Below are 26,567 nucleotides of genomic sequence, written 5' to 3'. Positions count from 1 at the left end.
CAGAAATAGTTGCTGCATTGTGGAAAGTACTGCAACCAGTCCATATGCCTGTGCCCACGAAAGATGATTTTCAAAAGATATCTGAAGATTTTAACAATATTTGGAATTTTCCACATTGCATCGGCAGTATTGATGGAAAACATGTACGCATTCTTTGCCCTAGAAATTCAGGGTCAATGTTTTTTAATTATAAAAAATATTTTTCTGTGGTCCTACAAGGAGTAGCAGATGCAAATTATAAATTTATAGTTATAGATGTCGGTGGATACGGCAAACAAAGTGATGGTGGTACATTTCAATCTTCGGAACTGTATAAGTTGCTATCGAATAAACAACTGGATATTTCAGAACCAGCGTATCTGCCTCAAACTACCTTAAAAGCACCGTTTGTACTAATAGGTGACGAAGCATACCCCTTGCTTCCTTATCTTTTGAAACCATTTGGTGGAAGAGATTTAAATTTTGAGAAAGAGTGCTTTAATAAACGTTTATCTCGTGCAAGAAAAACTATTGAATGTGCCTTTGGTATCGTGAGTGCTAAATGGAGACTACTTTTAAAGTGCATTGAAACTGACATAGCTACTGCAGATCATATAATTAAATGTATATGTATTCTTCACAACACTATAATAGACAGAGAAGGATTTGAACGACATTTGACAGATGTAAGGTTAAATATTCCTGATCACAATAGATGGCAAGTAACAGGACGACCATTAAATGAAGCCAAAACGATTAGAGATATATTTGTAACATATTTTTCCAACATCACTCTGTCATACGATAAATAATAATCTATTTATTCATATTTTTAGAGAAATAAAAACAATAATATTATAATAAACGAAATAATAGATATATATTTTCATACGTACCATCCTCTTTCATTTCTTCAGCAATTTCTTTCCAACATTTGTCAACAACATTTCTATTGCTGTGTAATTTACTTTTCTTATCCCATATTGGGCATTTCTTATACACTGATGCTATTAAAATCTCTATATCCATAGCTGTATCTGTCTGCCTGTACGAACAACCGGCTAGAAAGAACTAAATAATCATTCCGGTAAAACCGGTGACGCCGACTACCAGCGCCAACAAGCCTGAGCCTGTCTCTATTGTGTTATTGCTAACTTGAAAGCATTATTTATTATAGAAGCTTATAGGCGCCGATCGGCGCTGGCTGCCGGTAAGCAGGAAATCGGCGTCCACTGTGTTTTTACACTTAGGTAACAAATCAGAAAACGAACGTTGGAAAAGTTCTGTTCTATGCCTAGGAACATCAAATAAATCATTAAAGCGCGTGTCTCTGTTATGAAGAGTATTTCTTTTATTAAGCTTATCAAACAGATAGCCTGGACAGGAACTATCAAGTAACCGTTTTCCTAGGCAACTCAGATGAAGCCTCTGACGATCGCATATTTTCAACCAACCAAGTTCCCAATATTTTGGAGTGATATGCTCTCTCACACTCACCCCAAAAATGAACCGTACACAAGCATTTTGTATTTTTTGAAGCCGGTATTTTGAATTTCTATTAAGAAAAGGCCAATAAACTGTGTCACCATAATTATTGCAGTGTGATAAAACAGGGGATTCCGTTAACTTTATTTTCAGGTTTGTGTTAATAATTTCCCTACTCTTGTACAAATGTTTCAATGCACAGAAAGATGTTTGGACCACCGTCACAACCTGACTTTCAAACTTTAGGCTGTCACCAACCTAAATTTTTGTGTATTTTTCTACATTTGGCAATGCTATATTTTTTAAAGTTATTATAACATTATCCTTAACCCAGTCCTTGTTAGGCCCAAAAAACATAATTGCCGATTTACTAGGATTTAATTTTAGTCAATTGTTAGCTGAATAAGAATATATGGAAATGGTTATTAAGTTTTCCTATAGATGCAGTTAGTTCTTCTTTGTCAAAACTGGTATACAATTGAGTATGGTCAGCATATTATATTAATATTATTATTATTGATAGTAACTGATTAGAGTTTTTGGTTCCTTTAAAAATTTTTATAGCTTTATTTCGTAATATTGTAAAAGTTTTTTCAGCTTGAAATACTTTCGAATTTAAGAAGTCTAAACAAACGTTCAGTGTTTTCAATCTCGTTATTTACCTTCAACTCATACATTAGTTATTAATTTTCTTTTTGACTTTATGTACGAGATCTAAGTTAAAGAGGCATTTAATTGTAAATTTTTGCATTATAATAAAGAAACGTTTGACTTTACAATACTGCTAGTATTTATTTTATCTTTACCACTCAACAAATTATAATAATTAACATAAATTATAAGGATTTGGATTTGAATGCCGATAAATTTCAAAGAGATAATCTTAATGCTCTCGTATTGTATCGCAAAACATGGATAAACTCACAATTTGTACCTTTATAGATAAAAACAAAAATAATCCAGATAAAGAATGTATTAAACATTATAATAAAAATAGAATCGCGTTAAATGAATTTATATTTAAACTATTCACACAAGACACGATAATGAACATATTATAAAATATAAGAAGCCACTTTGCTATCCGGCCATAATAGATCTTTTAAGTTAGCTTGGAAAAAGACTATTTTCCGGATCAGTGGAGAAAAGCGATTATTATTCCTATACCTAAAACTGAAAGAAAGCGCGACAAAATTTTACCATATTCGATCTATATCCATACTTCCTATGCTTTCACAAATTTTGATGCTGATTATGGAGAATCAAATGATGAAAATCCCGAATATCAATCAGGTATTTAGGTATTATCAGTAATTTCATAAGAGTTATAATTGTCAAACCGCATTGTCTCAGGTAATAGATGATTAAAGGTTCTGACAATAACAATGCTTCGGTATTCCTTTGGATTTTACCAAGGTTCGGTCCTTTTGGATTTCAGCAAGGCTTTTGATATGGTACCTAAACAATAAGTTACTCTTGGCAATATATGGATTTAAGTGATTCTGCTATAATTTTGGCGTCGTGCTCTTTAACCAATCGGAAGCGAAAAGTAGTGCTGAATGGAAATACGTCAAAGATTCTTGAAGTGACTCCTAATGTACCGCAAAGTAGTATTCTAAACTTTGTTTTATACTTTATATATTTTCTATTATTTGTTTTATATTTTACATAATTAATAAAAAAATTTTCACTGCAAAAACCATTGCGGTCCAGATGATACTCGGTTGTATTTTTCATTTAAAAACACTGATGTGATTCAAGCTAATCAATGAGGATCTTCATAGGTCAAAGTCGTGTTCAATAGCAACTTTCTTATTTTAGTATGTGATTACATTTTTGGATTCTATACAAAATTATAACCATTTTGATGTATCACATGCCATACTTTTATTCAACTGTTTCTAAGATACGCGGTTTTGAAAATTGCTGTTTTTATGAATTTAAAAGCTTCTAAAACTTATTCTATTAAAAATAGTAAAAAACGAATTTCATTTTTCTATTCTTACTTTTTGATTCCTGATTCCCTAATCTGTTTGAACAAACGTGTTCTTTCGTCATAGATGTGTTGTTTTATAAATATTATTGTGCTGCATATAACTTGCTTCTGAGATAGAGTTCTCTTATTTTTAAAATTCTATTTTCAGCAAATAAATTAGTAGAAGAGTATTTTTTTGGATCTGTTCATAATTTTTTAAATATATTTTTGAGTAATAAATAAATTTATACGGCGGTGGTGCACTCCTCAGATTCGTATTCCCTTTAAAGCAGATTCCACCATAGCTTGATAAATAATTGCCAAAACTTCAAGAGAATATTTTTTCTATGTATTTTTAATTCTGAAGGTTCGTCTTGGTTTACGTTGTACATAGAGAAATAATTAAAGTCTGTTTTGCTATTATTTAGGGTTAGAAGATGCTGGTCCAACCACAGCGTAACCCTTAGAACATTGAAAGGCTAGAATTAGCATTGCCGTGGAACTACGGGCAGTTTGTTTGCTTGCAACATCTCGGATGCAATGCTTATGTAAAAATGGAAAAAAATTACTTTATATCATAAAAAATTGTCATTTATTTTGACAGGCGCAAAAAAATACTACTGTTCCTCTTTAATAAAATATGACGCATTTTTTTTAAAATAAAATATAATAAGATACTTCATAAAACAGTCAATATTCAATGTTAAATGAATGCAGATAACGTATATGAGAGAAAAAATATTACCGTTTGCGAACTCTTTATGCATTTTTTTAACGTACTTCATTCGAGTAAGGTACTTGAGGGGAATAAGGCCTACCTAAGAAAAAAATTGAATAAAGTGAAAGACTGTAATGTTAATATTTAGTTTAATACACCAAAGTGATTATAAGGTTATATTAATTTTAATAAACTTATATCTTTATTCAATTTGGCACGACTTTTGTTCTCCTCGGGAAAAATGATCTCTAGTGACTGGAATTCATTTGTAGTTTAGAGCTTTTTTTCGATTTTTTTTTAGGTTTTTCATTAGTTTTTACTGGTGTGGGCAAAAGCTCATTAAAAGAAGTGACTTTTGTTGTTCGTCTCTTTAATTCAGCAAGAGGGATATGGTCATCAGTCGAATCCGAGTCAGAAGAGTAAACATTGGAATAGGAAAATTTGCCAGACTTGTTGGATGCCATTCCAGACGGACCAGGTTGAGGAGATTCAGGTGGACGCCTATTTTCTTTGTTGGTATCATACGGTGCCGGTACGTCTGAGAGAATTGAAGGAGCAAATGCTGTTTCTGGAATCGCCTCGAGATTTAATGGAAACAGACCAGTAGCCTTAAAACCGTTTATAATGTTACTATGTGTCATGCATTTAGACTAAATATTTGAAAGTAGGATGGTAAAACGTGATCTGGTCAGCTTTTTGTTAGGATTCTGATCCAAGAATAATAATACCTCATTATCCCAATGATGCTCAAATGAACGATATACAGATTTGTCGAGGGGTTGAAGCTCATGTGTTGTATTCGATGGCAAACAGTAGAGATCTATATCAAGTGAGCCTCCAACATCAACAATTGACAAATCAAGATGACAAGCTGCACCATCAAAAACTAAGAGGCACCTTCCTGGACTTTTGTATCGGGCTAAGTGCTTGAGGAATTCTTTAAAAAGTTCGTTAGTCATGTAGCCTTTACTTGATTTTTCCACTAGTTTCCTGGTGGAAAATTATCATGTAATTCTGGCTTTAGCCTCTTTCCTTCAAAAATAATCATAGGAGGTATTGGTATTCCAAGGGCATTGACACATTCTGCAATTGTCACACTCTCTGCATGTTGATTGAAAGTGAACACGTTTTACCCCTTTCTTAGCTAAAACGGTTGGCTGGTGGTGAATAGTCAAGCGGCATCCTTTTTCATCCATATTATAAAGTCTTTCAGGGTGATTAATTATATCAAGATCATCATACATTTTCCCTATTTTTGAAAAATGATCATCAACTATAAATTTATTAAGTTTTTGAGTCCACGCTGGATTCATAAACTGTGCTTTTCTTTTAGAAATTACAGGATTTCTTTTCATAAAAGCCTTTAGCCAGTCTTTATCAGCAAGTTTTGAAGTTGTATTAAATTGATGAGCAATTTTATTATCTTCGCAGAATCTGAATACCAATCGACGAAGGATCCGTGATGTCACAGGTAGACCTATTTCACTAAATCTTATTATTCTTTTAAAGAGATCAGCTTCTTGTTCTTCTTTTAAAATAGATTTACGACTTAGTCTTTTTATTAGGATTCCATTCTGAACATGATTTCTAATGATTCTTCTGGGAATATTAAACCTTGCCGCAGCCCCATATGTACTCAGAGTACCGCGTTGAACAGATCGAACTGCTGATATTAAATCCTCCTCGCACCAAGGTGCCCTTTTAGGGGGCATGATATTAAAAATCACTGAAAATAAAACGAGAATAGTTTAGAAGTTTAATAATATGTTAATAAAAACAATAATTTGTCATGGGGATAATAAGGCCTACATGGAGGGTATTAAGGCCTATAGCTTATTTTTATAAGCCTTATTACCCATCCATGACGAAATATTATGTAAATTTATTTAAGTTATGTCGGCTAAATTTAATCTAATAAACTATTGAAATCACAAAATATAAAGTCTAACCAAAATATCTGCAGTTATAAATTAAAAATACAATTATAAATACTAAAAATACTTACGTTTTTGTTCGTTGTATCCTTATTATATCACACACGGCGACCCGTCGACACAAATTGTTGGAACTTACCACAAAATATTAACCCAGGGGAAATCTCCGTAGGTTAATATTTTGTGGAACTTACTAACGCCCGAAAGCGAGGAACGCGGGTAGTCCGTTCGAATGTCGTTTGTAAATGGACCAGTAGGACCAATAGGAAAACTTTGCTATTATATATTTCTTAATAAATTTTTATTTAGGCTTATTTCATTAATCCCGTATTCTACGTTTATGATGACGGATCTCCCTTTGTTGATTGAGAGAATCGGTTGAATATGTTTGTAAACAAAACACCCTTCTTGCCCTGAGCACATGTTGAACTCAAACAAAGTTATTATTTACTAATTCTAGTCTTTTAATGTACTAAAATTTAAGCAATATAATATATTTTTCAGCTAATATATGAACTTCAATCCATGTTTTCGATTTAACTAAAATAACAGTCACCATCAGCGTACGTCATGCAGTAATGGCCTATATCGACTTTCTTATTTTGAATGCGATACCCTGTATATTACTTAATTTTTAGATTCTTCGGAATATTCTCGACATATTTCATGTCCAATGTATAACATTTCATGTATAACCCCAATCTTCAACTAAGATATTAAGTGTTTTTCGATCGATTCGGCAGTACCTCAATCGAATATTTCCAAATCGGTGGATAGGGAGACGAAGATGGATGGAATGGTCACCACGATCCCCTGATATGTCATCATTAGACTTCTTTTTATGGGGATACGTCAAAAATATTATCTAGAAAACTAAATCCCTCAACTTAGCTGACCTAAAAAGACGAGTAACGATTGCGATTATAGTTCGGTTAATCCTGAGATGTTGAGTAACGTTAGAAGAAATTTCAAATTTGATTAATTAGGAAGTTGGAAGTCCTCCGACTACTATCAGAAATAATAGTAGTCCGAGGACTGTACCTTGTGGCACACCACATTTTACGTTTCCTTTTTCGGCAATTAAATCATTTACTTTGACTTGTGGTGTTCTATCAGTAAGATAAGATCGGAGAGCGCTAACTCAGTTCCTCTTGTACCAATTTCATTTAATATTTGTAACACAATATGGTGTGCCAAAATGTCAAATGCCCGCGCTAAATCGATAAAAATACCTATGGTTTTGTCACCTTCATTAAATGATTTATTATTTTTTTAGTTAACAGTTGTATAGCATTTTTAATATGGACTTAACTAATTTAGACTCAAACTTTTTTCGTGACGGAATCCTTTTAAAAAACTAAATTTTTAACGGAACCCTAAACTCTAAACTAAAAGCAAAATCAGTTATATATGAATTGTTTATTAATAATCATACAAAAAAGATAGATACAGGTCCACTTTAATACATGCATTCATTTATTATGACTGCTGGCGGAGCCCAACCGGAGGTTTCGCGGAACACACTTTGAGTAACGCTGAACTTAATATATGTGGTTTCATTGTTTTGTTTTTTCTGCTTTGCCAAACAGACACCCGTGTATATCCTTAGATGATAAATCTTCCGTTTACTTGTACCATTGAGAAAAAATTATAATTGTTACAATTCTTTTCTAGTATCCGGACGATGCCATTTGTATATCGCAGCGCAGCTTCGCGATCGGGATCTGCGTCGCCGGTCTGATCCTGATGCTCTGCGCGGTGGCGGCCATTTTATGTCTACTGGCGCGCAGAAGGAAGAAATCCGTCTCGAATCCCGGCAGTTCGATTTACAGCGGCCCATACACCAACACCGCATACAGTCACAGCAGCTGAGAAAAAACCCAAAACGTTTACTTTTTCCGGCTTTCATATTTAATAATACGTTCACTTTATTTATCTCTTGCCATTTTGCGATGCCGCCGGCACACTAATCCCGAAATTTGGCATTATTTATTAAAAATACCAGGATTGGTGAGGCCTTAAAACTATGGCAAGTATAATGTTCTCTTAAACGTGCCATTTTAAGGCTTTTTTTGTAGTCGTTCTTGCTCACACATTTTTTGTTTTCAAATCTAGTTTCTGTTCTCCATTCAATAAATATATTCGAATAACAAGTACAGGGTTAAAAGGTGGTGGTTAATTATTAATATGAGGTAAGCATACACTGAAAAGTTAATTATAATAAACTACCCTAGTAGCACACGCGAATCGTTTAGGGAACACACCACCAAATGTTCCTGGGAACATTTTGAGAATAACTCAGGAGTGTTTTCATAATTTTTTTACACTGACATAGAAAAGTTCCTGAGGATAGATTTTGTTGGCAGAAACGTTCTCTTAGGCTAAGGATTTTGGTAGTCAAGGTAATTTTGCTTAGAGCATTTTTTTGCAAACATCATTCACCAATATGTGATATCATGATGATACTTGATTTTTAATCCCAAGAGAGTTCCTCTCCAGAGAGGAACTCTCCACTTGGTTCGGAGATTACCATTTCAGCTGTAGACAGAAGATCTGGAAAGAAAGAACCTCTACTCTCTTTCTAATTCAATAATGAGTTAGAGACGATTTTGTCAACCACCAAATTGCAGCATTAAGATTTTTAATAATTACCGAACATTTTGGGCCTTAGCTTAGCTAACTCACTAAAATATTTTTATATATTTTTTATAGTTATATAGAGCAGTTCCTGAGGATGGATTTAAGGTTAAAAACGTGATTTTGGGTTAAAGATCTCATTTAAACTGGTTGGGTCCTCAATTGCCTGGAATAGAAAAAAAGTTTTCTTCCAGGCAGTGTAGGAAAAATGCAATTTTCGATCAGGCAGTTAAGCTAATTTAGTCCTCAACTGCCTGGAATAACCAAAAATAATGTTTTCTCCCAGGCAGTTGAAGGAAAGTCAAAAAAAACAACTCTCTGCAACTGCCCGGAATAGATCAATAATTAATTTTTTCCAGACCGTTGAAAAAAATCCAAGAAAATTATTTTTTTTCTTAGGCAGTTAAGTTGCTTTGGTCCTCAACTGGTTGGAATAGGTAGAATATTGATTTTTTTCAAGCACTTGAAGAAGCATTTTAATGATGTTCTCTATCGATTTTGTCAGATATACAGAGATAAGCGCCGAAAGATTTGCAGTCGACACTACCTTAAGCTAAAAAACCACACCAGACAATTCCGTAGCATCAATCGAAACTCTACTTCAAATCAGGTTAAAGGAATCAAACCTAAGAAAATAGTTCGCAAACTGGCAACGTTATGATACTTATAGTTTGTGTCTCCCGTTGTATGTCAACAATTTCACAGTCAATTCTAAACTTATGTTTAAGTTAGGTTTTAACAATCTTGGTGTTCCCATCGCGGATTGGTTAGCTTCTTTTTGGCAGGAAAAGGCGTGGAAACCCCTGGAAAACGAATTCCACTAGCCAGAAAATCTTAAGACTATTCGTAAAACCAGTAGCAGTCTGGAGAAGTAGCTTCAGTACAACTTTCCCCCGAAACAGGATACATAGCGAGGGTGATGATGCATGTTGTAAAGAAATAGAAAGTCTTCAGGAAAGATCTCCACGTGGCGATTTGGAAAGGAGCAGACAAAGAAAAGGAGTTTTAAAACAAAAGAAATAATTGGATTGATAGCCATAGTTGCTTATTCCGAATCTGCTATCTCTGGACTTAATATCCAGAACCCAGAGGGGCACGAAAACAAGAAGTAATAAATTCCCAAAAGCGCTTTTTTTATTCAACATTCTGATAACGATTGCCTCTATAGTAGGAGACATAGACGCAAATGACCTAAATATCCAGTCCAAAGGCTACCGAGTAAGATGGACATAAAAAGGAAATTCCATTAAACCTTGACTTAGCATTTCAGATTGAGATGTTCCTCAAACTCCATCATGTCCTGTTCTGATCATGTAACGCATCCGTCAATAAGTACGTAAGGTCTTTTTTTTCTAAAATTCGACTTTCAAGAGTAACACAACCATTATAACGCTTTTCCAGCTTTTCTCTACCAGCAGTGTCAAACAAGGGCCCTGATGAAGCAATAAAATTATTGCGAAACGTTGGCCAGTACATAAAGTGACGTTTGTTTTTATTCCTTCGATCCCATCCCACAACTAAACTCAAGATTTCAATACTTCTAATGTTATTGCAGTCCTTGAAAGTGTTTTTTTTTTCCATCAAGTAACAATAATATAAGCTGATGAAAAAAAAAACTAACGAAATCAGACCACCATGAAAATTCGAAAAAATTCCAGATAAAGGGCGGTAAATTTTCATGAAGTGCCTTGAAGACATTTTCGACTAAATACAAATATTACATTGTCAAACATCAAGAAGAATCCCAACAATTAATGTCATTATTATAACAGATCTCAAGGAAACCAACAAGATACTGGATGTTTCATAAATTGGTGTCGCAATAAAACTCTACGTTCCTATATCAACCAAGTTAGAGCAGTTTTTGGTGGCAAATTCTCGTGACCAAAAAATTGCACTGAGACGTGGCATTTTGAGGTAAATTGGTCAAGCGCTAAAGAAACTATTCGTCTATTGCCACCGTTTCTAATTATGTTTAATTCATCTTCAGGGCTCCACAGCTGACATTCAAAAGAACATAATTTTTAAGTTTAAGATTCATATTCATGCCGTATTCACATTTGTAGATCTGAACATTGAGCAAGCAACTCAGTTGACATTCAGTGAATATTAATTGTGCTATTAGGGTACGTCCTTTAATGCTCTTTTACTTATAGACATTAAAGAGAAACTAGATACACTGTTGAATTTAACTTTTTGGTGTTAATAATACACACTGTAGACGGGCCTCAGGGAACAATTGAACGAATCCAAGCCATAACAGGTGGCCAATAGAAAGTTTCCCCGCAAGGCTCCGGTCCGGTCCTGAATCACAATCGCATTTTATCGAAATCCGAGCACTAATTTTGTAAATAGTCACGAAAATGCGGATCTGGTTCTCGACCATTATTAGATGGTGGTATATTTTAAGGTGAAAAACATTCAAAAAAATAAATTCATAAAAAATATATATGAATCATTTAACGGTGCTTTTATCAATTAAAATTTGTAATACTGTAACAACGAATAAATAAATGTATTTAAAAATTGATTATTTTGTTTTATTTAGTACACTGCCCCACTGGGAAACCCGAGAAATTATATAGCTTTTTTAGAGATTCGACGCTTCGAGCGGTCTGGCATCTTTCTTGAAGTAATCCCTCTCTATCTTCTCCACCAGGTTGATTAGTGAGGGATAATTCCTCACAATTTTTGCCAAGTCGTTTCTCGGCAGTGGAGTCGTCAAAATGGTGAAAAAATGACCGAAAACGAGGGCGTCCAGCTCAGTTGGCCTGCAAAATAAAATTTATTTATTTCAATATAACCCGGACTAACAAGAGCAGCATAATAATAGAAATTAATTAACATATCCTAATTTAAATTCAATTCAAATTCGAAAATACTTTATTAATTTACAATTTTTTAACGACAAAGCATGGAGTATAGCAACTTGCACAACGAAAAATAAAATACAAGTACCTAGCTTAAATGTTGAAATACGTTAAATCAAATTAATCCTAAATTGAAAAATTAAACAAAGAGGACAAAAGAGATATTATAAAGTCAAATGCAATAACAGCGAAAAAACTTAGGAGTACCTCATAGGGTGTCCCGGCAGCATTTTTACCGACCCTAGCCACGTTCAGCGCGTCAACGTGCCGAAGATGCCCGAGTGTCCAATAGAGGCGCGCGGCCTACCGATCATAAGCGGAATTAGAGCGCGATGCTAAATATTGATCAGTATAGATTTTTTTGCGGACCACATAGCGAGTCGGTGGGTTCAAAATGAGTGAAATTAATACGTTTTTTGCATTTGATACAAGTTGCAAAATAGAAACAAAGGATTTTAAATCAAGTGAATGTTTTACAGTCGATATCCACACAAAATTCGATTCAGAAGACTACTCAAACCAAGTCAAGAAATGGATATCAAACTTTTCTATGGTCACCAAGACAAACTGGATTGTATTTAGATCATTTCCCGATAATAAAAGACACCTCTTTAGAAAAACATATAAGTGCCAACACAACTGCAAAAATAAAGGTGATAAAAGTGTAAAAAACCGACAAAGGAATCTAAACTGTAAGGCATTTGTTAAGGTGCTAATAAAGAAAGTCAACAAGAACACAATAAAAAATGACCCTTTTCTAAAAGAAAATCTTAATGTTCTCATAAAGGTAAGTATCATTAAATCTTAATTATTTATATCATTACTAATATTGAAATGATAAAAGTTACGGGTTAGATCACAAAGTATGGTTTGCATAAGCATTAATTTAGCACAAACGCACAGGGCATTTAATAATGAATTAAAATAAGTTTTATTTTAGATTTCATTTTTCATTTTTTTTATTCCTTTTATAAATAACGTAATTCGATTTCACGGTTTAGCGTGTTTCATTTTTGTGGTAATATTAATAAGGCAATATTTTGTTTTTAGATACATTTTGAACATAGCCACGTGATTGATGTTGCCGAAGCATATGGTTTTCTAAGAATTTTGGAAGGTACAAGGCAATCCTATATAGAATATTTTAATATGGGTATGACACCAGCAGCTGCTCACAGTTTTCATGAACTTAAAATATTGGGCGATAATGAAGAAAATTTTTCTCGTGTTAAAATTTTGGCAAATGCTCAAGTCAATCCAAGAAAAAGACAGATATACACATTATTCAATAATTGGAGGTAAGTAACATTCAGAAAATGGTCTAAGGACTGTCGTATATTTAATAGGTATGAAGAAATCAATAAAACTTTGGTGGCACGTCATCAATGACACCACGCGCTTTCTTATGGCATTTGCTGGTTTAAAGTTTAAAGTTGGCAGAATTGAGGCCTATGAATTTATGGCAGTCACAACTATGGCAGGCATGTGGGTAAGGGGATATATGGAAAACTCGAATCCGTCAATAACTCAAAAACAATTGAAGATAAGGCCTATGGTACTTTTATCAAAAAATACTTACTTAGTGTCCATAATTTTCAAAAATAAAATAATATATAGGGTATTTCATTAAAAAAATTTGTATAGTCAAAAATAATTTAAATAAAAACTTTACTGCTAGCTCTGAAACTTTTGCTTTTAAAGTTATTTTCTATCTAGCGGATAAGAGGGTGACGAATTATAATGTTTCAGTATGAAGGTATTGATTCAATTTGTAGAGTTTTTTTTTTCGTAAAATTAATTAAAAGTTACAAATAATTTACATGTTATAAATTGAATAAATTTGAATCCTCCAAATAGGACTCCTTAATACCCAAGTGTACTTTGGCCTCCTTGTAGACCTAAGGTGGACTGTATATTTTTTAACCGTTACCAAACACCGTGAAATAAAACACTCCCGGTGAATGGTTTAACACAGTTTATTAACCCTTAAAACTCGTATTAAACAATCACAACTGCGAACAGAAACTTATGAAACTAGAAATTTAACAAAAAACATTTAGAATTAGCCACATGCAATTTTTATTGGCGAGTCAACAGACAGACTGACTATTTTTTAATAATACATCTTTTATTTTGGCGGTCTGCGGGCGGGGTGGCGCACGGATGAAGATGAGATACGGATCGGCAAGCTTCAAACGACGCGGCTTTTTTAATACGAACTACGCAGTGAGTAAACATGCCAACTTTGTTGATTCCAAGAACACTCAATTCAAAAAAATGAAATAGGTAAAATTAATTGGCGCTCTAACATAAATAATTTTACAAGGATCTCAAAATATCGACAAAACTTATGCATTTTTAATTACATTCTTTTACAAATGTATTTTTAAGAAAATAGTAACCGCTAAGATTTTCTTCTTTGTTTTAGAACTAATAGTTTCGGCAGTCGAGATCCACTCAATGCACTTAAAATTTTGAAGGAAAAAAAGGAATCATTTTTGAAAATAGGAGTTGAGTTATTAGTAGATGAAGAAAATTTAAATGTTGCTATTATCACACCCATCATGAGGAGGGCCCATTCCATGGCGTTTTCAGAGGAGATAGTATTTGTCGATTCGAGCGGGTCATGTGATCAAGCCAACACTGTTGTAACATTTCTGTTTGGCTCTTCAAAAATTGGAGAGATTCCACTAGGTTGTGTTATGCATAGAAAGCAAACAGAAGAAGATTATACTAAAGCTCTGGAAAATTTAAAAACGCTTCTTGGTTCTGCAGGATTCAACGGAAAAAATTATCCCCAAATATTTATGACCGATGACAGCGCAGCAGAAAGAAATGCATTACGAAAAATATTTCCCGAAAGTAAATTACTTCTATGCATATTTCATATTACCCAAGCAGTATGGAGATGGCTATGGAGCAGCTATCATAAAATAGAAAAAAATGATCGGCAACACCTCATGAAACTATTTCAAAAAGTTCTGTATTCTTCCACAGATATTAAATGTGATTTAGCCATGAATGCTCTTCTAAATGACGCTGTTACAAAAAAATATAATAATTTCATGACCTACGTAGAGCAGCTATGGAAAAGAAAAAAAAATGGTGTTTATGTAGTAGGGCTACTTTAACTACGAGGGGGCATAATACTAATAATACTGTTGAAGCATCGATAAGAATATTTAAAGATATAGTGTTAGAGAGATGTAAAGCTTTTAACATATATGCTTTAGTGGATTTTGTTTCTACTATATTGGAGAACTATCACATGAGAAGATTACTTAATTTTGCTAATGGAAGAGAAACCAAAAATGATATTGCATATGGAAAATTTGTTAAAAAAGCTAGTACCTTGATTGTACCTTGAGTAGTTCAAACTGGAGAGAATAATTTTAAAGTATGTTCTTCTCAAGATGAACAAAAAGAGGCGTATAAAGTGATGTCAGATTTACAAATGTGCGAATGTTTTGCAGGTCAAGGAGGAAAATTCTGTAAGCACTTATGTGCCGTCCAAGAGATTTATAAAAATATTTCTATCTGTGCTCAACTAAATACCAGTGATAAAACTTTGTTGGCTAAAATGGCATTGGGCGACTCCGCTGAAAATAATGCTAATTTTTTCTTTCCTATGCAACAGTCAGTGGATGCATACGAAATTAATGCATCTTTCTCTGGTAATAAAAATACTTCGAATAATGAATATGTACACCATGATCTATCAGACCTACATGAAGAAAGTTTTAATCAAGAAACAGCATACGAAGAGGAAATAAGTCGCTTTGCAACAAACTTAACTTTTTTAATTCACTTAACAAAACAAAACGATTATTCCTTGCTGCCTCTTTTGAAGAAAGTCAACAGAAAACTGGAAGGTGTAAAGTCCACTACACAATTGGGGTCCTTTTTGTCAAATATTGTGTCAAAAGTGAGATCAAGGAAAACAATTCCAGTTCAGCCAACGTCCATTTCCCGAAGGAAGCGATCATTACTTTCAAAAGGTGCTCGAAGTATTCAAGCCGGTCGCCCTTCAAATTTGGAATTAAATCGCAATGGAAGAATTGCAAAAAATCAAAAAGAAAACACCAACTGAGTGCAATTATAGCAGCTAATGTATCCAATGCAAAGGGTCATTAATATTATGTTCTTTGTTAGTTATGTGTCCTAATAATATGTTTTTTATTGTATATTTTGTGTTACAAGAATGTTTAGAGTTTGCTAATAAATCGTTGTGTTGTGTAGCAACCCTTTACATAAAATAAATACGCACTTAGTTTCTTTTTATTATATTATTTTTCTGGCATATCTTTTTTAGTGCTTTTTATTAATATTTCTTATAAACAGCGGCAGGCTATAGAAAGTGTTTTTTTATATGCCAAAATGAAAATGGTTTATGTGGGAGAAAAATCAAATAAAATTAAGCAAAAATCATCTGCAAAAAAGTATATGCAGAAGCATATTATTGTCGAATGCGTGAGAGATTTGGTTACTAACCCTATACATATTCAGCGCGAACTGCTGAAATCAGCTAGGATCGGTAAAAAGATTCATCGCATATCTTCGAAAAACTGAGCGTGCTGAATATGTATAGGGACGGTAAAAATGCGTCCCGGCAGAAGTCTTAAAGTTGTAGTTTGCTTTACTGAAAAGTAATTTTCTGAGTCTAACGTTTCTAAGAAATTTATCAATTGCAGGCTATTCGGCAGGTGAATATACATTTTACGACCCTCGTATATGAGAGATTTCTCAACCTAGGTGGTCTTAGGGATAGATAGAGATAAATTGAAAGCTTTTTTATTTGTCCTTAAAATACAGAGTTATAGTTACGACACAATAATAATAGAAACAATATGACAAGAACACCGATAATTAACTAAAAATAAAGTAATGAAATGTAAATTTAAATTGTAAGAGAAAATTTATGAAATGCATAAGAAAGACGAACTTTAACAACAAAAAATAGAAACATATTACATAATAATTTAAATACGTTTACAGGATTAGATATCTCAGGTAATAGTATAATATTTGCGTGGTTCCATATATCCACATATACGTTTTTTAAGATACAAGTATTAATTATATTTAAAAGAGACTTTGTGCAAAATGGAAAACAGAGTTTAATTGACGCATAGAAATTCCATCTTTACCGACTGCATTTGTTTTTATAGAATTTACAATTTTGTACAGGGTGGGCCAATTTAGACGTTTTCTTATGGGAAGTCATGTCCCTGTTAGAGATAAAAAAATTTTGACCTCCATTCTCCGGGCTCAAATTTTAAAAGAAGTTTATTGAAGCAAATGAAATTTTGCTATGGCAAACAGTTTGGCCGCTAGAGGGCGTTTCTGAAATTTGGTCATTTTCGTTTTTCGGCTATGGCTGCTGTGTTTTTAAAGATAAAAGACTTTCTTATAGCACTTTTAAGCGCTTAACATGCTCATGATATTTAAATTTATACAGGGTGCTTCATTATTAAAAAATATATATTTTTTTTTTTAATGGAATGCACATTATTTTTTTGCATTTTCTTGTAGCCCTTAAAATTCCCTTTTCAAATATATATAACACTAATAATCTAAATTTAATAGTTTACGATATATAAATAAATTTCTTAAATATTAAAAACACGTAGGTAATGACCCGCCATTTTAATCGCGTAAACGGAAGAGTAGGCGTGTTTTAAACTGCTATAAGTGAAGCTTTATATTTACATAAACAAACTTGTTTTTATAATCTATGTTTTCCTTTGTATTTATATTTTGATATTAGAATCCAAAAACGTATCAATTTTTCAAAAAATTCCATATCATTAGATGTTTTATCAAATATAATGAGAATTTAAGGACCTGCGATATCAACGTCCTTATTAAAAATAAGTGCAGTTATTTAAGACACTCAAAGATTAAAAAAGGACGTTATAGGTTCTGTATTTTTTATTTGTGATACTTCAGTAAGCGCTTTTAAAAATCAAAAGTAAATTAAAAAGAAAAAAGAAAAGAAAAGTATCTGAACCGGAGTTAAGACTTGACATTTTAAACGACTATTATTGTGATATACCTAATATCTTGCTCAAGGGCATTCGTAGTAACATTGATCCCTTACACTATCTTCAACAAGTGTCGGTTGAGCATTCATTTTTCTTTCATCCTGTCGATCTTACCGAAGTAAAAAATGAAATCAAACGCCTAAAAAACCATAAATCATCTGGAACTGATAGGATATCTTCGAGGTTATTACTCTTTTTGCCTGATTCAGCCTTAAATGCTTTAGTTTCTGCCATAAACAATTCTTTACATATTGGCATTTTTCCTTCATGTTTAAAAGAGGCAGTGGTTATCCCTCTTCATAAGGGTGGAGATTTGGATCAGCCTTGTAATTTCCATCCCATTTCTATTTTGTCTACCCTCTCTAAGATAGTTAAAAAACTGGCAAAAAGCAAAATTTTGTCCTTTTTACATCATAATGGCATTTTGTCTGCAAATCAGTTTGGATTTCAAGCCGGTAAAGGGACTCATGATGCTGTTTTTAGCTTTTTGGAGAGCGTCTATGTGTCCTTGAATTCTGGAGAGTCATCGGCGGCAGTGTTTTGTGATCTATCCAAAGCATTTGACTGTGTGGATCAGGGAATACTGTTATCTAAGCTCGATAAATATGGTTTTAGGGGCGTAGCGTTGCGGTGGCTTGAGTCCTATCTATCAAATCGTACTCAGAAGGTTACAGTGTCTGGGCGTTTGTCTGCTTCTAGATCCCTAAAATGCGGCGTTCCCCAGGGTTCAGTGTTGGGACCACTGTTATTTTTACTGTATGTGGATGACTTGAGTTCATTGAAACTGCTGGGCAAGGTGGTTCAGTTTGCTGATGATACCACCATACTATGGAGCCATAAAAATTCTGATTATATTAAGACTTGTATCCTTGCAGACCTTCAGATTTTATCAGGGTGGTGTGCTTCCACCAGGCTTGTGTTTAATGTAAGAAAGACGTCTATTATGGGGTTTAAGTGCGATGTTCAGGGTCTGATGTTTGACGAAAATTCCCTCTTGCAAAATAAAGAGTGCTGCAAGTTCCTAGAAATTACCATTGATGGTCGCCTTCGGTTTGAAGATCATATTTTACATTTAGCTGGGAAATTATCTTCTGGATGTTTCGCAGTAAGAATGGCAAAACAAGAGCTGGGAGGGGTGGTTGCACGTTCAGTGTACTTTTCACTTATTGAATCTCATATTCGGTATGGCTTGCCTTTTTGGGATTTAACCAATAAGGGGCTACTTAACATTGTCTTTGTTATTCAAAAAAAGCAGTTAGATACCTGTGTTCTGCTAAGTTAAGAGATTCTTGCAAACCCCTCTTCATTTCTGAAAAAATCCTAACTCTTTTTTCACTCTTTATCTTAGAAACAGCTGCTCTTATTCACAAAATTCGCAAACTACCCTCTGACACTGGCCATTTGACTCGTCGTGTAAATGATGTTCCCCTACCTATTCCTACGTCTTCCCTTACCAAAAACTCATTAATTTACATAAGTAAAAAAATTTACAATCATGTTCCTCTAGAGTGGGCAATCTAACTTTTCGTAGTTATCTTGTCACTTCTAAGTAAGGGTTCTAATCTGTCTCTACAGAAATAGAAAATTGATTTAACGCGTGGTAAATCTAATTGTAAAACCTTAAGGCAACCGGATCAAACTTAACCTTGCTCTTGGATTTTTATGACAGTTGTGTCAGTTTGTTTACCTTCAATTATAAAAAGTTGACTGAAACTAGCAAATAAACACTTCAAATACTGGGTTATAATTTATTACAACTAATATGTAAATAGGTTACACTTGTCACCGTAAATAAACATTAACTTGTGTAATAACACATAATCAAAACTAAAAGAGAGCTTTGCAATAACCTTATAAGTAAATGTACTTAATTCTAATTCATCCACACACCATTTAAACCAATAATGTTAATTACAAAATGATTAAAGCAATATATAGTTAAAAACAATTATTATTGTTTGGTTTAGTCCTTAAATTTAACAAAAGAGAACTTTTAATTAAAAGAAATGCACTGGATTTATTTTTATTAGTTAATCTAAAACTTGTTAATTTTTCTTAATTGACATATTCATGTTACTTGACATAAACCAAATTTGGGTTTAAATTAACATAAAGTTGACACCAAAATATCTTGAAGAAAAACAAGTTATTTGTTATTTTATACAAGTTTTAACTAATGGAGCACTTTTATCATTTGGTATTCACTAAATAACAATTACCAAGGTATTTTTGTTAGACACAGTCATCCCATGAATATACTTTACAGAGTTACCTTGAGTTCTTCAATTAAATATTGGGAATTGGAACAATACCATAAACTAGCTGCCACCAACAATTTAACTTAGACTTGAGCTTTCATTTGTTGTCACTGGGCCACAGCATACAAAACCAACAGGTTTTGTTTTCCACCAATACACACATAAATAGGATATTTATATGGGTAAACGTTAGTTTGGGACAACTAAACGTTTCTGGTCACAATCGTGAAATTATATGTTTTTATAACGTAGAGCTTCATACAAATTAATCTTATAGTAGAGAGTAATTGAGAGAGAGAGAGAGTTGCGTTGTTACCTTTTTGAGCGAGAGAGCGACATGACACCTAGCAGAGCTAACTTGTGACTATTACAATAAGTATATAGTTCAGTTCAGAGATCTATTAGAATCTTTGATGTGCCGCGAATAGTCCGTGTGCCGGTGTTGCTTGTATTGTCACATGGCATGCATGTTTTAATCGCATTTTATGTGGAAAGGGTCATAAAGTAATATTCTAAGCGATATTTAATCATTTTATTAAATAAATAAATGTTTTAAGCATTTTTTTAAGAATTTATACATTTGATATTTGATTTTATCGTAAAATTTGACTACATGCGCCCACGTACTATTTTGTTAGACGTCTGACCTGAGTCACAGGCACTCAAGCGTGAAAAATTGCACAGGTCCGGCCTTAAAATTTATTATTCGGGATTCTTGGGATTAGTTTTATTAAGTTAGAAATTCAGGATAGTTGAAAGGTAGATAATATTTAATTTAAATATAAGTAAGATTTAATTACGTAAAATGAGTTTAACCAAAAATTTTAATTTAATAAGTTTAGTTTTTAGCACCATCAGTGGGGTGTTTATAACAAGTGATGAGAGGTGGTACGAATTACTTAGGCCCATTTATTCTGTGTATTAAGGCATTAAATATTTACTGTTTGACACAAAAGGGTAAAATGTTTTGGTTTGTCTTCAAATTTTATATATTTCCTTTTTTTGGGTATTGAGATTTATTTTTACTTGGTGGTGATTATTAATGGGGATTTTGACTGCCATATTCAATGTCACTACATTTTAAGTATACTGAATCCTTAAACTACAGTGAGGGTACTAAATACTTTTATAAATTTAACCAGTCTTTTGAATCTGGCCCAAAGAGTTAATACAATTTTCTAAATTCTGTTTTTTTGCCTTTGTTGCTGCTATGGATTTCAACTTCATCTCGCACATCAGCATATGGATATTAAAGCATTACATTATAATTATATTCTTTATTGTGTCGCTTAAGGACAAACAGGGGCAGTAAGCTGAAAAAAACAAAACTTTAAACTTGTTTAATTAATAAAAATAGGGTTTTCTTACTATAGCAAAAAAGGGACTTTTTTCCAGATAATGAAGGAAGAAGCAGTCTTTATTGTGTCGCTGAAGGGCATATATTGCTGCATGTTGTCAATGAGCCAAAAGATAAGATTGGAACGAAATTCGTGATAGGGACTTACTAATTTTTGATCAGTTGACTGTCGTTTTCTATAAACCTATTCAATTTTTTTACCCATAAACACTCTATTATTTAAATGTTATTTATAAAAAAACGTTTGAATATTAAAATGTATCAATATCTTGTTGACACATAAGTTTATCTCTATCTAGCTCATAAAGGAATGAGATAAGTATACTTTTATCTCATATAAATGTTGACAAATTATTATGTTTTTACAGGCACTCCTGAAATAAAAATTCTAATTACTTGACTTTTATGAAATGGATTTTAGTAAGTTCTTTAACAAAAATTAAAAAAGCCTTCAGAGTAGTCATAACTCATTCATTTCAAAATTAAATCAATAAAACCCTAAGAAACTAGGGTACTAACCAGAAGCAAATTATTTTGTCTTTTACAGCCACCCCTGGAATAAAAATGCAATTTTCTTGGCTCTTAATAAATGGATTCTAGTCATTTCTTCAAAAAATTTCTTCAAAAATTCTAGTCATTTCTTCAAAAAGGAATAAAAAAACCTTTAAAGTAGTTCATAAATCAATAACGGGAAAATTTTGACTGTTAGAACTCAAGGTATAAGTAAGATGCCAATAAGAGACAAATTTTTTCCTTCTGGAATAAAATGTCCATTTTCTTCCGACTTTTAGTTATTAAATTTTAGTTATTTTTATAGAAAAGACTAGGAAAGTCTTCAAAGTAGTCAATAAATCAATAATAACGAAATTTTTACTACTATAATACTTATAGAATTCAAGATATTGGCGGGCCAATAAGAGACAAATTATTTTTTTTCTTACAGGCACTCCTGGAACAAAAAATCCAATTTTTTGACTTTTAGTAAAAAGTCTTTTCTTCAGAAAAGACTAAAAAAGCCTTCAGAGTAGTCCATAAATCAATAATTTCAAAATCTTGACTACTAGAACTCAAGATATTATTGTGTCAATAAGGGACAAATTATTTTATTTTTTACAGGCACTCGTGGAATGAGAAATTCAATTGTCTTGACATTTAATGAATAAATTCCAATCATTTCTTCAGAAAAGAGATGGCCATAAACCAATAATTGAAAAAATGTTGATTTTAAAAAATTTAAAATATTGGGGTGCCAATAAGGGACAAATGTTTTTTTTCGCACAGGCATTCCTGGGATGAAATTTCAATGTTCTGGGCTTTTAGCTAGTGGATTTAAGTCATTTCTTTAAAAAAGACTAAAAAAATCTTCAGAATAATCCATAAATCAATAAATGCAAAATTTTGACATTTTTCTTCTTGAAAAAATTACAGTGGTTATTATTAAGTAAGAAAAAAATGTGACTTTTGTTGTAAATTTCTTCGTCAAAAAAATTCCTAGACAAACACGAAATTTGATCCTCAACTGCGACAACAGAGGGAAGTAAGCTGTAAAAAACAAAATTTTAGAGTAATTTTCTTAATAAAAACAGTGTTTTTCTTACTATAGCAAAAAAGGGTTTTTCCCAGAGAATGGTGAAAGAAGTAGTCTTTATTGTGTCATTGAAGGGCAAACAGGGCAGTTATAATACTAAAACAAATCCACAAACACAAATAAAAAAACACACTTCCTTGAGATTCTTGCAAACCCCTCTTCATTTCTGAAAAAATCCTAACTCTTTTTTCACTCTTTATCTTAGAAACAGCTGCTCTTATTCACAAAATTGCAAAAATACCCTCTGACACTGGCCATTCGACTCGTCGTGTAAACATCATTTACACCTACCTATTCCTACGTCCTCCCTTACCAAAAACTCATTAATTTACATAAGTAAAAAAATTTACAATCATGTTCCTCTATGTGTTAGACATATATCGGATGTTAAGAAATTTAAGAGAATTAAAAACGCTTTTATTGGCTAAGGCATATTATAACCTGGATGACTTTTTTAAAGATAGGTTTTAACCTTAGACATGCTGGAGAGTTTTTTTTCCTTTTTTCTTCTCTAGTTTTGTCAACAAGTTTACCTTTATTTAGTAATTGATTGTTTTATTTAGTTATCTTTAATTCAAGTATGTTCAAAAAGTTTTGTCTTCTTGTGTTTAATTTTGTTCATTGTTTTGTCAATTTTTGAAATTGTATTTTTGTTTTGTTTTTTTTTAGCTTGTAGGTTGCTCGTACACAAGATTATTCTTACATAATATAGCACATTTTCTTTCTTTCTTTCTTTCTTTTGATCCACACAATCAAAAGCCTTGGACAGAAAACCGCCACACATGTGCCACCCTAGTTCAACCCAATTAACTTATTTATAATAATAACATAATTATTAATACTATTTATTACAAATAATTTAAAAAAATATTTCTGGTCTATCAGGCAAAGCCTAAAATTATTCCTAAATAGACTGTATTGGGCACATTCCTAGACAATATTCATTCAAATTTTAAGTTCTTTAGGAAAGTTGCAAATTAGAATTTTAATTCCAAAACAATCCCAGAATCTTCCTGCAAAATCCAGTTGCATCTGGGAATATTAATAGACCTCTCATATATAGTATATAACAATAATCATTTTAATTAATATGTTGACTTACCCTACAGAAAAGAAAAATTGATTATTGTCCAATCTAACGCTAAGGGCATCACAACAACTCTCAAATTCACAATGGACCTCCTCAAGGGTTTTATTATACCAATCCAGAACCTTCAATTTTTTAAAAACCTGATTTCTTTTCTCTCTGTTCTTTATGTGATTCAATGGCCAAGGATACACAGAACCATTTCTGACACTAGTCACTTCATTGTAAGTCTCTTTGTCCACCCAGCAAATGTAAAGCTACAAAGAAACTGCTAAAACTACAACTTACAATCGAGCACCTTAATATTACCTCAGCAATCTCGACAACATTCCTTATAAGTGTCATATAAGCCCTCAGATCAGCCTTCTGGTCACTGTCAAGCTTATCTGTAAGGGAAATCCCTTTTCCATTAACGAATTGAACAATGGCTTCTAATTCGGCCGTAATAAACCTTCCGGCTTTAATAAAGGGAACTTTTCCTGTGGGTGACATCGCCTCAGCATTGGCTCTAGGCTCCACTTCAAACTCTAACTGGCACATCTTCAAAAAAGCCTGAACTGCTAAACAGTTTGCGTTATCGGGCAGAAGAATCTGTTCTACTTCGTAGGGCTGGAATAGTTTTACACCTTTGGGCCAAGGTTCTTGAGCTACAGAAGTTTATTTTTTAGGTATCACGTAAATTTAAGGGGGTTAAGCATGCTTACCTCCCAGCTCCATAGATATTTTTTCGATTAACGGTGAAGGCATCTTTTCGTTTTCCCGAATAAAATTGGTAATTTTTAGTATGATTTTAAGTGAAAGAATTTGACGCTAGTAATTCGGTTGTGTTTACATAATAATAAGAGGAGTGACTAAGAGTACACGACGTTGCCAGCTTTATATGTTGTTTAAATTTTGGTTTTATTTCTTCTTACCTTAACTAATTATTTCTACATTTATCTACGTATAATAAAATGAAGAACTTAACTGCAAATTTATTGAAAGTTATAATGATTGTGTTATGTGGCAAAGTTAAGCAAGTTTGGATGTATGTTAAAAAACCTCGGGTGAAGTTTCTTAATCGCCAAATCCTTTGTTTTAATTTCCCAATTTCAATTCTTTGCCAAATGGATTATTGCAATATGCAACATTTGCCTAGAACTATTAGTAGTAATTAAGACAGTATTTATTTATTTATTTATTTATTTATTTATTTATTTATTTATTTATTTAAGTACAAGGCTCTCCTACAGATAGACTAAGCAATCCAATAACAGGAAAGCACAAAGTATCTTATGAATTTAAATGCGAGTAAGCGCTTTGCCAAACATTACATTTTCACCAAACCTAACAAATACACCAAGCAATATAAACCAAACTAACTTATTTAATAGTAACTCTTATAAACAATAAAGAAGCATATATACATATGAATAATGACAATAGGGAAAAAAAGGACAATATTTATCGTTATTTACGAAATTAGGTAGAATTTTTTAAGTATCGCTTAAATGAAGCCATACTGGAGAAAAATATATCATCATTCAAATTAGTTTCTTGAAAATTATTAAAACTACGGGCGCATCTGAACAATGGAGAGTTAGACAAATAGTTTGAAGAATATCTTGAGATGCTAAAGGTCGATCTATTACGCAAAATATAAGGATTAACGTTGATATGTAAATTTTCCAGACAGAAAGGGCAGTCTATTAAATTATTAATAATTTTATAAATCAATATTAAATCAAAATTGTTTCTACGACTCTCTAAGGGCTTCATACCATAAAATTTTAAGTTATCATAGTAAGTAAAAAAATGTCTCTGTCTATTAAAGCGAAAATTTACTATATTTACAAACTTTCGTTGAACTCTTTCAATTTGGTCAATATATTTGTGATACATCGGATTCCAAGCCACTGTCGCATATTCTATAGTAGGTTTAACGAACGCATTATATAATAATATTAATGGTGATTGATTACTAAAACCCTTTGTAATTCGAGTTATAAAACCTAGATTTTTTAGAGCTTTCTGAACAATGTTTTCTATATGAACGTCGAAGAGCAGTCTGGAATCCAACGTCACACCTAAATCCTTAATAAACTCCACATACTTCAGGATAGTGCCCCCGAGATAGACATCACATTTGTTTTGTGTCTGAGATAGTTTTCTGCTAAAAAGTATAGAATGACATTTTTCTGGATTAATAAATAATTTATTTAAGGTACAGTACCTTTCAAAATTTGCAAGATCAGATTGCAGGGCACGAAAATCTGATACCTTCTTGATTGTTGTAAAGATTTTTAGGTCATCTGCATATGCAAGATATCTACAGGTAGAGAAACATTGACCAATGTCATTTAAAAAAATTGAGAACAAAATCGGTCCCAAATGAGAACCTTGCGGTACTCCTGAAGTTACGGTTGTACAAGAAGACTTTACTCCATTTACGACAACGTACTGAGAGCGATTTGTTAGATAACTTTTAATGAGTTTGAGCAGGGCCCCGTGCACACCGAAATTCTCCAACTTCACGAAAAGTGTAGGATGATGTACCTTATCAAAAGCCTTAGAAAAGTCAGTGTACACGGCACAAGTTTCCAGACCACTATCCATACTTTCGTTTATACTCTGAATAAATGGTATTAAGTTGGTT

At 32.7% G+C, this 26,567-nt stretch overlaps 2 protein-coding genes across 2 annotated transcripts in view; one reads left to right on the top strand and one right to left on the bottom strand.

Moving 5' to 3' along the window:
• Positions 1-11,258, top strand: part of LOC126739513 (cuticlin-4) — a 105,921-nt gene extending 94,663 nt beyond the window's left edge. The window contains exon 9 of the mRNA XM_050445252.1: positions 7,766-11,258. Within this exon, the coding sequence (XP_050301209.1) occupies positions 7,766-7,963 (198 nt within the window). The 3' untranslated portion in view covers positions 7,964-11,258. The remainder of the gene's footprint in view (positions 1-7,765) is intronic.
• LOC126739525 (metaxin-2) lies at positions 11,159-24,800 on the bottom strand. Its single transcript, XM_050445271.1, has 4 exons — positions 24,637-24,800; positions 24,242-24,579; positions 23,948-24,189; positions 11,159-11,499 (listed from the first exon to the last, which is right to left on the bottom strand). Exons 1-4 carry the CDS (start codon positions 24,677-24,679, stop codon positions 11,319-11,321), a joined length of 804 nt encoding a protein of 267 aa, XP_050301228.1. The 5' UTR covers positions 24,680-24,800; the 3' UTR covers positions 11,159-11,318.
• Between the last annotated feature and the right edge of the window lie 1,767 nt (positions 24,801-26,567).

This window comes from Anthonomus grandis, chromosome 8 (assembly GCF_022605725.1).
Source record: "Anthonomus grandis grandis chromosome 8, icAntGran1.3, whole genome shotgun sequence".
Lineage (NCBI taxonomy): Eukaryota > Metazoa > Arthropoda > Insecta > Coleoptera > Curculionidae > Anthonomus > Anthonomus grandis.
This window is presented reverse-complemented; position numbering and strand designations above follow the sequence as displayed.

Excerpts from the sequence above, each read along its gene's own strand:
- LOC126739525 (XM_050445271.1), bottom strand. The coding sequence starts at position 24,679 with ATGCCTTCACCGTTAATCGAAAAAATATCTATGGAGCTGGGAG. Across the intron at positions 24,580-24,636 it reads AATATCTATGGAGCTGGGAG|CTCAAGAACCTTGGCCCAAA; the intron begins GTAAGCATGCTT and ends AAACTTCTGTAG. Across the intron at positions 24,190-24,241 it reads ATGTTGTCGAGATTGCTGAG|CTTTACATTTGCTGGGTGGA; the intron begins GTAATATTAAGG and ends GTTTCTTTGTAG.